At 37.1% G+C, this 13,743-nt stretch overlaps 1 protein-coding gene across 1 annotated transcript in view; it reads right to left on the bottom strand.

Annotated features, from left to right (window-relative positions):
• Positions 1–5,164: 5,164 nt before the first annotated feature.
• LOC134532347 (hemolymph lipopolysaccharide-binding protein-like) overlaps positions 5,165–13,743 on the bottom strand; it is a 51,468-nt gene continuing 42,889 nt past the window's right edge. Inside the window, exon 5 of the mRNA XM_063368773.1 lies at positions 5,165–5,445. Within this exon, the coding sequence (XP_063224843.1) occupies positions 5,285–5,445 (161 nt within the window). The 3' untranslated portion in view covers positions 5,165–5,284. The remainder of the gene's footprint in view (positions 5,446–13,743) is intronic.

Below are 13,743 nucleotides of genomic sequence, written 5' to 3'. Positions count from 1 at the left end.
TGTAAACTGCCGGCAGTGTGAGCGCACCAGTACTGCGCAGTTACCCGGGCGGGTGTAGTGGAGTCCGGCGAGTCATCAGGCAGCCGGGTGTTCGGAGCGGCCATGCCCCTCATGCCCCTCATGCCCCTCATGCCCCTCATGCCCCTCATGCCCCTCATGCCCCTCATGTATCTCGCTGCCCTCCTGGTCCCGGATAGTGTGAGAGGAGCCTAAGGCTTGCCAAGTTTGTTTACTACAGCAACATCAGGTTTATCTAATTCAAGCTTGTAGGCTTGTTATATCATAGCAGGATTGAATAAGAATCAGGTTTATCAACACATTTTATATTATACTGTACCGTAACACCCAGTCAGCTTAACTTCATTTTATACCCAGGATTGTCATTAAATACCCAGGATTGTAATGCATGACCACATTTGTATAGCAGGTCATTTACCATAACGGAAGGAATATAGAGCAGATCCCGATATTCATGGATTTCGCCAGCTTGTGATTAATGTAATGTCAGTAGGATTCCAACAGTGCTGACAAGCACCAACTGCGACCTATTCGAGGGTAAATGTTTTAGTGAGAACACCGAGATTACCAGAACTTCTCACGGGAGGGTTCGTAGTGCCCAAGAATTTAAAAAAAATTGCTGCACAATTCAATTTAATTGTTTTTATATCAAATGTTTTTAGGGAGAAAGTGAAACGTAGCGTAACGTACGGAGTATTTTCCCTAACATTTCTGCACCATTCAATATGAATATAATTCTTGTACAGTTTTTAAAGAAAACTATTTTTAATTAATAAAATTTTGTATTTATTTGCACACAGTATGTTAATTTATGTTTACTGTAATAAATTTGACGATCGTCTTTGGTCTCATTGCGTGTCAGCAATAAAAGAAAATGTATTTGTTTGTTGATAGTACTAACAGATGTTTAAATGTTTCGTTTAATTTAAATTTTTTTACATTGCTGACGTTTTAAAAAATAACGTTGTTTAAAACGTATCTGCTAACAGTATAAAATAATTATTTCAACAGTACCACATACATAAATACATTAAAATCTATATGGCGTATTTCAATTTTTATTTTCCATAAATTGAATAAATATTTGACACGTGATTTTAATACACAAACACGTGTTACTGCTCTTGTGTAGTTAAGAAAAACTGTATATAAATTTATTTATAAAAGTTCTGGAAGCTGCCTAATATGGGCTATACACAGTAACAACTGAATAATCAGAGGACGCAAGGGAGAAACATTTACAATTTAATTAATTCTCACAATAAGAACTAGGCATGTGGATCGTATTCGAAGTAAAAAAAAAATACAATCTGGTTTGCTTATCTTTTACCTGTTTTATTGTTAATTGAGATTTGTTTTATTTTCTTTGGATATTCATTGAAATTACAAGATTACCCTTGACAAATAATTATGAGGGCCCGGGCCGTTAGTACATATCAATTAAAACTATGTGATACATTTTACAAATTTTAACAATCCTATTTTCATAAATATAAATTCAACATTAATAAATTTAATTGATTTAAGACATTATTTGTTCTGATCGGTGTTGGAGTAGATATTAACAATATTCCACTGAGGACTGTTCTGGCTGAGGATAACTAAGAGATTCTGGCATTCTTCAATTTCCAAGGGACCGGCGTGAATTTTGTAGATTAAATTTTGAAAAGTGTTGCACTAATTCTTGAACTGGGACTTTAAAAACACTTTAACTGGCTCTTGCGCCACACTGGAATCAAAAAAGGGGTCCAGTGATCAATAATCCTAAATAAATAGAAGAGAACGCATAATGTTTAAGTCAGTATTTAATTCGTCGATACATTTCCAGTGCAAGGCCATTTATTGTACCCAATACAAATCATCAAATCTGGCCCCTTTGATACATACTAACAGCTGCCTCATAGTGCTAACTATTAAAAGTCACGTAAATGATGGGAGGCCGAACTACCTGCGACTAACTTGAAGTCTTCCTGCTATGCTGACTGCAGATTGCTGCAGAAAGGCATTTGTTGACGGACGGGTTGACACATCTTTAAAATGGATGGTCGGCAGCAGTTACCATTCAATGACAGGCACGACAAGTCAGAAACCGGACGATCAGAACATTTACCTTTCAATCAAGGCAGGCAGGCTCTCGTAGCTGAAGGTCGTAGGTCTTGAAGTGCAGGAAGTCCCAATGGGTAGAGGATAAACGAGCCAAGGCGATAAAGCGAGTCAGGGGTTAAACAATCACCGCTTCCTCGCCGTCTTTTATCGCATATCTAGCCGGCAGGAGGTTATAACCAATAGGAAGACAGAGCAATGTTGATTGGCGAAAGGAGAGTAAGAGGTGATGCCTACCACCCCAGGCGAGTCTCGGTGGTTCAAGGTCACACAGCAGCACTTAGTTGGACGTGCACTCGGATGGTGACTGTGCAACTGCCCGCACCCGCGCGCTAATGGAGATGGGCGTCAGTCACCACACCCGTGAAGAAAGTGAGAGTTGGGGGGGGGGGGGGGGGGTGAGTCTGTCAGTAGTTTCGTACATGACATGCAACAACACAAAGTTGTGTCGTTATCAACAGCTTTGAGCGTTTACAGAATAGTAGGAAATGTACTGTCAGGCCTTAGATCGCATACCGTGAAATGTACCTGCTTGCAAAGCATCTGAAGGATGTTAGGATTTTCTTCGTCACAATTACTGGTCCGGTGAGAATTAAAATTGCACACGTGGAGTTATAAGTAAATCTCTTCGGTTATGTAATGTAACCTTCGATGCTGAGAGTCATCTGAACATAGGGTGCTGATGGATTGAACGACATTAATTTTTTTAATAAGTACTTAAAGGTTTTATTTTACTAGATCTATAGTATGCACACAATCATGAGACGAGATCTGAAAGTAAACTGACTTGTCCAGAGTGCTTGCTCCACAATTTATGCAGCTGTGTCAGAATCCATCGAAGCCTTTGGTGCATCACACATGGTTTTAGTTCATTAACGATGGTAATATCAGCTATCCTACTACAGAGTTCCTCCATCCACGCGTGCAGCAGTGTCGCGTGAGATCTCACAACCATTACAGGCCCAGTTAAGTGTGCGGCGAAGATGACATACAGATATGAATAGGGAAATAATCCATTTTACCCGTTAAACTGTAAAAATAATTTTTGAGCCATGTATTAGTTTGATTGTTTTAAAGTAAATTTTTCCATTCATATGGAGGTTGAAAAGTCAGCGATACTTCAGTCTTCTTCGTCATCAGTACTGAGCTCGTTAATTATGAATCCATGTTGACTGAAACACCCATGCAAGTTTGCACATTTGACTGCCGGGAGATGACTGAACCAATCTATATTTAGGATAATATTTTAACACTTTTGTCTCTCAGACAGTAAGAGACAACTCGGTCATGTAATAGGGCCTAAGTGAGAGCTGATATGTTGGTTAAAATTGTAAGGTAAACTTTTCAATCTATAATGTTAGAAGAAAGCTTCATTTTTAATTTTTAAGGCGCGATAATCTAAAATCATGGAAATGTGTGACTCTCAGACTTTCATACTCCTGTGAGGATATGTGTTACAAAAATGGAATATTTTCAGGTCTTACTAAACTAAGTGAATAAAGTATATTATTAATTTGTTGGAGACAGGTAATAAAATCAGTAATGATTTTCATGGATTTTTTAAATCCCATATATCTATTTAAGGCAGATGCAGTAAAGGTCATCAGTTTTGTCTCTCAGAATGACCAATCTTGGGCGAGGGTACCGGGGAAACTAGGGCAGGTGTTTTGTGTCTCCCTCACCCAGTCCTTCTACCACACATTCATGGAGCTTTCGGCTTCTATCTTTAAACCACTTGGTCCACATATATTCTGTTTGAACGATAATCATTTTTTTTCTCTGCAAAGTGATCATATTACTGCCATCGTTCGTTGAAAGCGTGAACTGTTTGATGTGTTTCACCAAGTTCAGTTCAACTATTTTCAACAGGACTGATTATAACAAATTTTACCTGCCAACTTCTATGGAAACCATTACCTAAAATTGTCCCAATGTGCAAGTATGTGTATGAGCGTGCGTGTTACAGTAAAACCTTGTGTAGATCAAACCATGGTCACCTTCAAAGTTATGTTTTCTTTATGAAGTCATTCTAGTCCTTGTAGTTCAGTTACACATACTGCACTGCAAAGTGTTTGTCATCACGTCTGGTGAACCACACTGGGCCAGTGACCCACAACCTGCAGTCTGGTTTGTAATGACTCTCTCCCCAGACACTCTGAGAGTCTCGGCACCTCAGGACTTGAACACGAGACCCCAAACATTGGAATTCAATACATACATGACCAATGAAAACACAAAATTGGCAAGTCAGTAGCGATGATGTAAAGTAGAACAGCCTCTGCTTTTAACACGCTGGAGAAAAGCAAGCGGCGAATTAGAAACTCAACATGATTAAATTTAGTAAGTTTTTTTTGCAACGAGTGAATTTGCGTGCACTAAACTAGCTAACTCATTGAAGAGGCTTAAACAACCAAACGTTTGTAGGCATACTTTGCACACAAAGGAAGTCGCGACTTTGCAAAGCAATATGGAGAGCAAAACTAGCGTTTCTACGCTCTGATATTGACGGTACCATATACTGGGTGACAAACTGTGGTTATTGAGCACAAGCAGATGCACATGAATGTGCGTTACAATCTTGTAATGTAGTGAATATAAATGTTAATAATATACAGCTTGCCCTAACTGGCATTACATAATGACAGGTTCAGTCTTCAAACCCGTGTACTTACCTAATACATATTTTGGCTTGTGAAAAGGGCCAAAAGGATAAAGACATTTTGAATATAAAGGGAATTGAATTATGTTTTAAATGCATTAACGTTTTTAGTATATTGTTTCACTTTATGCTTTATATGCATCATCGGTGATTAATATCATGTTGTACTGATAGTGTTATAAGTGCCGGTAAAACAAGTTTACTTGTATTTGAACTACGTACCTAGTCTACTTATGAGTAGTTAAACATCGTTGTTGAATATGTCCCCAGCCAGGCAAAAATATTGCCTTAGTGTGGAGTTTATAACTGAAAACTTTTGTGTCAATGTGGTACTTATAAAAATATTGTATGAAATTTTACCAAAACAGCTTCAAAAATTGTATTAAGAATCTTTATTCAAAAATCTGTATTTTTAAATAGAACAATAAAATTTGCAACAAGTTACTCAAGTTCCACAGAAACAATTTTGCCTTACAGTAGATAACTTCATGTAAGTGGGATATTTTACATAATTTCTTGCTCGCAGAAAAACGGCAGCAGATTGGCGCAGCCAACGTCGAACAACTCCTTGTTGCGGCAGGTGCAGCCACAGTTCTCGGTACCCGTCTTGTCCGAAGGGTCGCCAGGAGCAAACTTGGAGAAGCCGGTGTCTGCCAGGGGCTCCCCTGCACATTCGCAGAGCAAACACAAGGGTCAGATACGCCTTGTTTCCCGCCTGAATCAGGGAGTGAAGACGCTTTTCCTGTCCAGTGAACAGACATGAAGGTCATATCTAGCCAGCCAGATGAATGACTCGCGTGGAGTATTTATTTTTTATTTATTTATTTAATTTTGTAACATGCCCACTGACAGTCGCAAGACTTTAGTAGTGGGCACAACACATAAGGACAAACAAAAGGATATCACTTAAAATTAATGGACTCCCCTCCCCCCTTTTAGTTGGCACCATAGCAGGCAAGACAAACGCGAATGGCCTACATACGAGGAGTAGTGTCCAACATACTTGCAGTGATAACAACAGATAATATATATATATACAAACAGATAGGACATCAAAAATACAAACAAAACTACACAAAAATTATAAAAAAACAAAAGCAACAAAACTACAATAACTACACAATTATGGTGATCAATGTAATAAATAATAACAGTAATAATTAGTGCCAAAACATTACACTATATCCACTAATTAAAAATTATATTATAGGGATGTAGCTATTCAAAATATAACAAATATTCAATTGAGAAAATATTAACTATTTACATAGGTCATTCAGGTTATATTTATTGCTGTTAGTGATGAGGCGGTAGATGAGATCGTTATTTCTGTAAGGAGTACAGAAGGTTGAGAGTTGACGACTATTAAATTGTGGATTTTTAAGACCTATATTTTCTAGGAGATACATTTGATTTTCGATTTGTAGCAGTTAAGAACAAAGAGTGAATCTAAACTAACTCTACGGCAAAGGAAGATCACGTTGGTTGAGAAAATTTGGTTGAGGTGATTAATTGGGTTATTTTAGTTTGTATACTTTCTAATTTGTTTGAGTCAACCAAATTTATTGTGTTCCATATAATTGTACAATACTTTAATTTCGATCTAATCAGAGAGAAGTAAATTATTAAAATGGATTATGAATTAGTGGAATGAATTGTGGCGTATTTGATAAGGGCTAGGTTTATCCGAGAATTGGAGGATAGAAAACCGACATGCTTATGAGAAAATAGTTTAGATACCAGTAAAATACCAAGATCTTTTATTACAAAAGTTTTGGAAATTAAAGTGTTGTCTAATTTGAAATTAAAACTTATAGGAAATTAAATTACTTTAATTTTAGTTAAAAGTTACTTAATTGTTATAACACCAGTTCTGAAATTAATGTCATGTTGTAATAATAGGGGGTCTCGAGGGGTAGATATAATTTAATAAATTTTCAGATAATGTGCAAAGATTGTTCCTGCAGTAAATTTAAGAAAAATTTGATAAAAATGTTGAAGAGCTGGGGTGATAAAGTACCGCCTTGAGGGACACCAGAGCATGCATTAAATACAGAGGAATTATGACTTTTTATAGTTACAAAAATACTTAATTTAGTCAGATAACTAGAGAAACAATTTAAATAATTAGTGCAAAGACCAAAGTTGGATAATTTACCTAAAATAAGAGAATGACTGACTGTGTTGAAGGCCTTAGCTAGATCAAAGCAATATGCATCCTTTTTAGAAACTACGTTATAAATTGGGTTAAATATAGTAAGTTAGTTAGTTGTAGTCATACCTGTTCTGAATCCACGTTGGTTGTAAGTTAAATGATTGATAATTTGGAAATCTAAGAATTTGAAAATAATTTTTTCGTAGATTTTAGAGAAACTGGTTAATAATGATATCGTACGATAATTTGCTACATTTAATTTTGAAAAAAAAATTATGTATCTGAATTAGTTTTGCAATTTTCCAATTATTGGGATACATATGCTATTTCAAACTTGTATTTAAAATATGAGACAATAAAATAACTAACATATGGGAATAACTTTAAGGGTATCTCATCGGGACCAGATGTTTCAGAAGATTTTAAGACTTAATTGCCTAGAGGACAAGATTTACAGAAATTGAGGGAACAGAAATGGACTAATCGGATTTATAAATGGCATGAGCTCTTGGTAGGTCATTTGATGACACAAAAACACTGGAAAAATACTCTGCAAATACATTAGATGACACTACAAGATCTTAAGATATTTTATCACTTACTTTTCGAGAGTAGTTTTCATAATAATCGTTTTTCATTACCTTGATGTAATGTCAAAATTTTTTAGAGTTGTTCTTGATGTTGTTTGTTGACCATAACCATTTAATTGTATCTCGCTTGATAAGAGTTTTCACTTGTTTCCGGAAATGTGAGAAATAACGGTTTTAGAACATATTATTTTAGGGCTTGGCTTAGGTATTTCGAAAACCAGAGAGAATGTTTAGAACGTTTGGATGTAGAAGTTGGAAGAAAAGTATTGATGTTTTCAGTGAATGTGTTAGTTAACTTGTCTGCGAGGTAGTAAACATCGTTGAAAAAATAAAAATCAAATTAGTCGTGGTTTTTTGTTTTTGGTGTTATAGAGGTCAGGAAAAATACCGTCTGTGTACTTTGTAAATAGTTACAGATAGGTGTTTGGCATTTAATTGGGAAATGTCAATTATAATATGGATATTTAATGACGCATGATGTAGGTCTTCTTGATAAGGATGTCGACAGCATGAGAAACTGAACATTGAATTAAGTTAGTTTAACAAAGATCTAAAAATTTATATGAAGCCTTTGAAGAGTGGAATTGAGAAATTCTAGACTAGAGGCAAAGTTGATAAGATGACATGCTTTAAATTTTACATGAGAATGTGAAACATTATCATGGTGATTATCCAATCTACACTAGGAACATTGAAATTACCATGGATTAATAAGTCTTCGAAAGAGTCTATTTATAAACAATAGGGGATATATCTGAAGGAATGTAAATGTAGCCGAGAATTAGTGAAGTTGATGTTTTTATTTACAGCCACAAACTTCCTTAATACCAGGGAAATCGAAACAGTTTAATAGTTAACTGATTGAAATGTATGTTTCCTTTTTACACCTTATAGAACACCACCACCATGTTTCTTCATAGTAACAAGAGCATTTATATCGTTCCTGAAAATAATGTAACTCTCAGTAAAATATCGAGAGTTAATGCTGTTTTCACTAAACCAACTTTCAGTTAAACATATGAGGATAATTGGAGTTTATTATATTTTCGTAAAATTCATTAACTTTTGTCCTAGACCACATACATTTTGATAATAGATTCCACATACTGTAGGATTGGACTTCACAGAAAAGTTATTAAAAAGAGCCTACCCTACCCTACCCTATCCCCGAAACCTCCCCCCCCCCCCCCCCAAATTAAACAGCCACCGGAGTAAAACAAGAGGCTGTTACACTAGAAACTGAAGGAACTGGGTGTAACCCACTATCGTGGGACTCGTCAGCGATTGAAATATAAGCTGATAAATTTCTCTGGGTGTAATTTTCTGTGAAAAGGGCTAATCATGTAACCACTTGGTCAGAAAACTATGTTGTTTATTCTATTAAAGTCTTCCTCTAACACACATATCGTACCCTGAGTACAAGACTATCGTAACTCAAAAAATTGAGTTTTTGAAATATTTTTACCATTAGCAGGAAAATATCATTATCTAGGCACTCCAAGACTATCGCAATATTATATTTACTTTTACGGGACTTATGGCAAATAATGTAGTGTGCACTCTGGAAAACTATATAAGAATATGTGCAAGACTATGGCATCTGAGTTGTGATAATTTTGCACTGATTTTTGAGTTACGATAGTCTTGTACTTAGGGTGCGATATGTGGAATGACGCAGAGGAGTTCTTTTTTGGTTTTCCGATTGGTCACTTTTACAAGAGATAAACTAACTTCATGAGAGATATAATCAAGGATTTTTTGTTCGTGAACATTTGGTTCAATTTCGTGACAAAGAGCGCTTTAGTTATTCTTGGAGCTGGCTTGGAGTTTGTCTTGGGTGAAGATGTGTTCCCTATCTCCTGTTTCATCGTTTTTTTTTGTTCGTGCTCTATTTTGGTGACACGGATTTCATAACGATGAGGCTTGCAACCGGTTTTCAATTGGGTAAAACCGTCGCTGTTGACATAACGGACGCTACTGTCATTTGGCTGGTTGCGGTGACTGGAGTCAAGGTTCGCAAGAGCACGATCGGGTGGCTTGGTTGTAGACGCTTTATTGAGGGCTTAACTGTAGGAATTTAGTTCAGTACATTTGTTCCTTAGATAAACCTTGAAAAGAAGCAATTCTTGCTTGATGTCTGCAGTTTTGTTATCAGAGGGTTTTCAATAATATGTTTTCGTTCTTCAAATCGTTAATTTTGACACAAAAGATATTCAATAATTTAAATAGATATTCTATGTTAGGGCTTCCTGACTTGGTAGACACTTCACCCGCAGATTTTTTTTAGATATCCATTGTTTTTGTGGTAGATTGTTTGGTCGGAGAGCTGAACATTATCGAGTCCACATTTAGCACCGAATTATTGATAGAAACATCATAAACTGGTAAAATGAATCCAAAGAAATCCGATTGGTTGATAAGAGACAAGTTAATTTTTAAAAATACAGAAAACTCGACACTGAAAACTTTTCAAGGAACGTTTATTTGTCAGGTTCATGAATTTTTATAATAAATAGGGCACTTTTATAATTTTCCTGATACCAAAATAAGTTGTAACGTCTACATCTTATTAGAGTATCGGTGTTCTGCATGATTGCAACGCGCAAGTTTCCAAACCCATGCAGGCCGGCACATACTCCCCAGTGGGGCAGGACCGATGGGACAAGGCAGGCCCCCATATGGCGAGGGAAATGGATACACCATTATTAAATCGCGGCCCAGAGGTGTCGGAGAAGGCTATGTCGAGAAGCCAGGGCTACCCATCCCAGCTTCGGCACCACTCACATCCTAGCAAATTCCGTGATATGGCTCATTGAAGGACTATGCCGATAGGCTGAGGAACCCATCCCAGCATCGGCAACATCCAGCAACGACACTAGCAAACCATTGGCATCCTCAATGACATGCCCCTCAGCAAGTTACTATCTGGCACTTATCTGAGCCTTTCACATTCTGCAGGCCTCCACCAGTACACCTATTGAAGCCTGTAGATAGCCAGTGATACGACCAAGGCATCTATCGAAGCCAATACTAGCTATCCAGGCTAGTACCGGAGTAAATCAAAATGTTACTCATGCATCCACCCATTTCGGTTGGGTCAGACTGCCGACCAGAGCCGACTAACCTGGATCAGAATGCCAGTGCGAATCCTACATCACATAGTTTATAACACCCGGAACACCTGGATGGAAGCTATTGATTGGCCGACTCGCACTACTGCCTAGATTTTTCATGGCACTTGGGGCTTCTCGTAAGTCAGAGTGGTAACTGTCCCAGGACTGCTCACACAGGCAATTACCTCGGGAACTGGTGACCCGCAGGACCAGACCCTTGTATATCCAAGTGACTCTGGCTCCCCAGAGTTTACAGCTTTTACACCCCAGTTGTGTAACTCGCCAGGCCAGAAGCCATCTCCCAATCCGGCCTCTACCATTGTGCCTAGCAAATCACACATTGATAAGCAGGCCTTTGGGACCCACGGCATAAAGTCCCAGCAGTGCTGACCTCCCGATGAAATAACACATTAAAATATAACAGAAAGACTGTTAGTGATCTTGTAAATAGAGCTTATCATGGATACTTTGGTGTTATGCTTGGTGATCAGGATAAAACCTGGGCACCGCATCAGGTTTGTAAAACTTGTACAGAACATTTATGCCCGTGGAATAGTGAGAAAATAAAAAGTTTGGAATTCGGCATACCGATGGTTTGGAGAGCACTCAAAAACCACATCGATGACTGTTATTTCTGTCTAGTAAATATTACTGGAATTAATCGAAACAACCGTAGCAAGTGGACTTATCCTGATTTAGTCTCTGCAAGACGCCCGGTCCCTCACTCAGAGGAAGTACCGATGCAGCATTTCTCAAGCTTCTAGAGCTTTTTGAGGATGAGTGTTTTCTCTATAACCACCCTTATAATACTAATGAAGGTGACATTTATTATGAGGGGATGTCAACAATTCCTCAATGTTTCAACCAGGATGAGTTAAATGATCTCGATAGAGATCTTAACCTGTCAAAAGAAGCTTCTGAATTACTGGCTTCCATGTTAAATGAAAAAATTTAACGGAACAAGGAACCAAAATTACTCTTTACCGTAAAAGAGAAAAGGGTCTGCTACTGTGTTCTTCTCTCAAGAAGAAAATCTTTTTTTTTTATCACGATATTAGAGGAATACTGGAAAAAATGAATCTTCCTGAATATTGTCCAGATGATTGGCGCCTATTTATTGATAGCTCAAAGTGAAGCTTGAAATGTGTTCTTCTACACAATGGGAACAAAAATGGTTCAATTCCAATTGCTCACTCAACGACAATGAAACATTTAGCACCATAGCTTTGGTCTTGTGAAGATAAGGTATCGTCTACATCAATGGATGATTTGCGTGGACTTTAAAAATGGTAAACTTTAAAGTTTCTCCTCGGATAGCAAAGTGGCCATGACAAATATTTTTGTTTCTTGTGCCTCTGGGATATCAGAGACAAAACACACAAAACACACCACTGGGTAAGATAATAATGACCTAAGAGATAATACACAGTCGTTGAAGGAAAAAAATATTAACAAAACCTTAGTTGAATGAGAGAAAATCATCTTTCCTCCACTGCATATCAAGCTGGGCCTTACGAAGCAGTTTGTAAAGACTCTTGATAAGGACGGATTGGCTTTGCATTTATAGGGGGGAAATGCCTCACTTAAGTAAGGAAAAAATTAAAGCAGGAATGTATTAGGCCCAGAAATAAGAAAAATTCATTAGTACCAAGCCTCCGAAAATTTCATGAATAAGGCTGAGCGAAAATCCTGGACTTTTTTGTTGCAACTATCGGACATTTTTCTGGGCTAATGAAAAGCAGAAAACCATGTTGAACTGGTAAACGATGTGCTTAAAAATTTCAAATCCCTTGGGTGCAAAATGAGTATTAAGGTACAATATTTAAACAGCCAACTAGACCGTTTTCCTGAAAATTTAGGAGATAGCAGTGAGGAGAAAGGTGAAAGTTTTTATCAATATATTAAAATTATGGAGGACCGCTATCGAGGAAAATGGATACGCACATGATGGAAGATTATTGCTGGAGTTTAAAAAGGAACTGTTCCAAGATATATTTAAGAAGTTCACGAAAAAGAAGCTTCCAAAGTGTTGAGTGACTAGTTGGTTCCATCATTGACAAATTACTATATTTGTATATATAATAACAATATTAGTATACACTAATAATATTTGCATAATATAATGATATTTGTATAATATAATGATATTTGTATAATATAATTATTAATAGGAATTTCATGTTTATTTTTAAATTGATCCATGGTTTTAAACTAAAATAACTTAAAATGTACTTTTCACTAAAATGTTATATCTTAGAAATTTGATCTCCTATGCAAAAACTAATGCAATATTTGATTTAAGGGCACCAAATTCATATGAAATCAGCTCCAAATACCCCGGCTCCAAAACTATTGTTGGCCTGTGTTTTCAGTGGCGGTTCAATGGGTTGCAACTGACCTGACAGTTTTTTTCCTCCCATGTTTAGCTCATTAACAAATTTCACATGATTTGGCATATTTTGTCACATCCTTATTCATGGTGTCCCAATAATATGCTGCGCGAATTTTTGTGTCTCAAATATGCCAAAATGGCTGCCTCATAATAGAGCTTCATGCTTTGCTTGTATAATTTCCCATTGAAAATTCTTTGGTACTAGTGTCAAATGAATTTCTCCTCCCAGTGTGTTAACATTTTAGAATATTTCTCCATTCTTTATCATGCCATAATGGCGTGCTAGCTAGTAGCGCATTTCTGCTCCACATATTCCGTGTCCATAAGAGTTAATATAATTTTTTGAATACGTGATCCTCACTTTAGTCCCCTTAAAAGTGTGATGTGTTTACATTTGTCACCACCCTGCTATCACCCTATCCACTTCACAAAAACAAAAAATAAATAAAAAGGAAGCGCAAAGGCATTAACTTATGGGGAAAAAATCTAGGATTAAGCATGAGTAAGTTTAATACACACAACAAAAGCAAACAATACTTTAACAAATATAAAACTTTGAAGCTGTTGCTTCGTTCGTAGCTCCCGCGCGGCCTAGCATTCCCCACCCTCGTTCCCCTCCGCCGCTTCTATCGGTAGATTTCCCTCTCCATTTCCACCTTCCACCCCTTTTTAGTTCTCCTCCGCCGCACTAGCGCCATCTGTCGGGTGCTGCT

Source organism: Bacillus rossius, chromosome 5 (assembly GCF_032445375.1).
Source record: "Bacillus rossius redtenbacheri isolate Brsri chromosome 5, Brsri_v3, whole genome shotgun sequence".
Classification (NCBI taxonomy): Eukaryota; Metazoa; Arthropoda; class Insecta; order Phasmatodea; family Bacillidae; genus Bacillus; species Bacillus rossius.
This window is presented reverse-complemented; position numbering and strand designations above follow the sequence as displayed.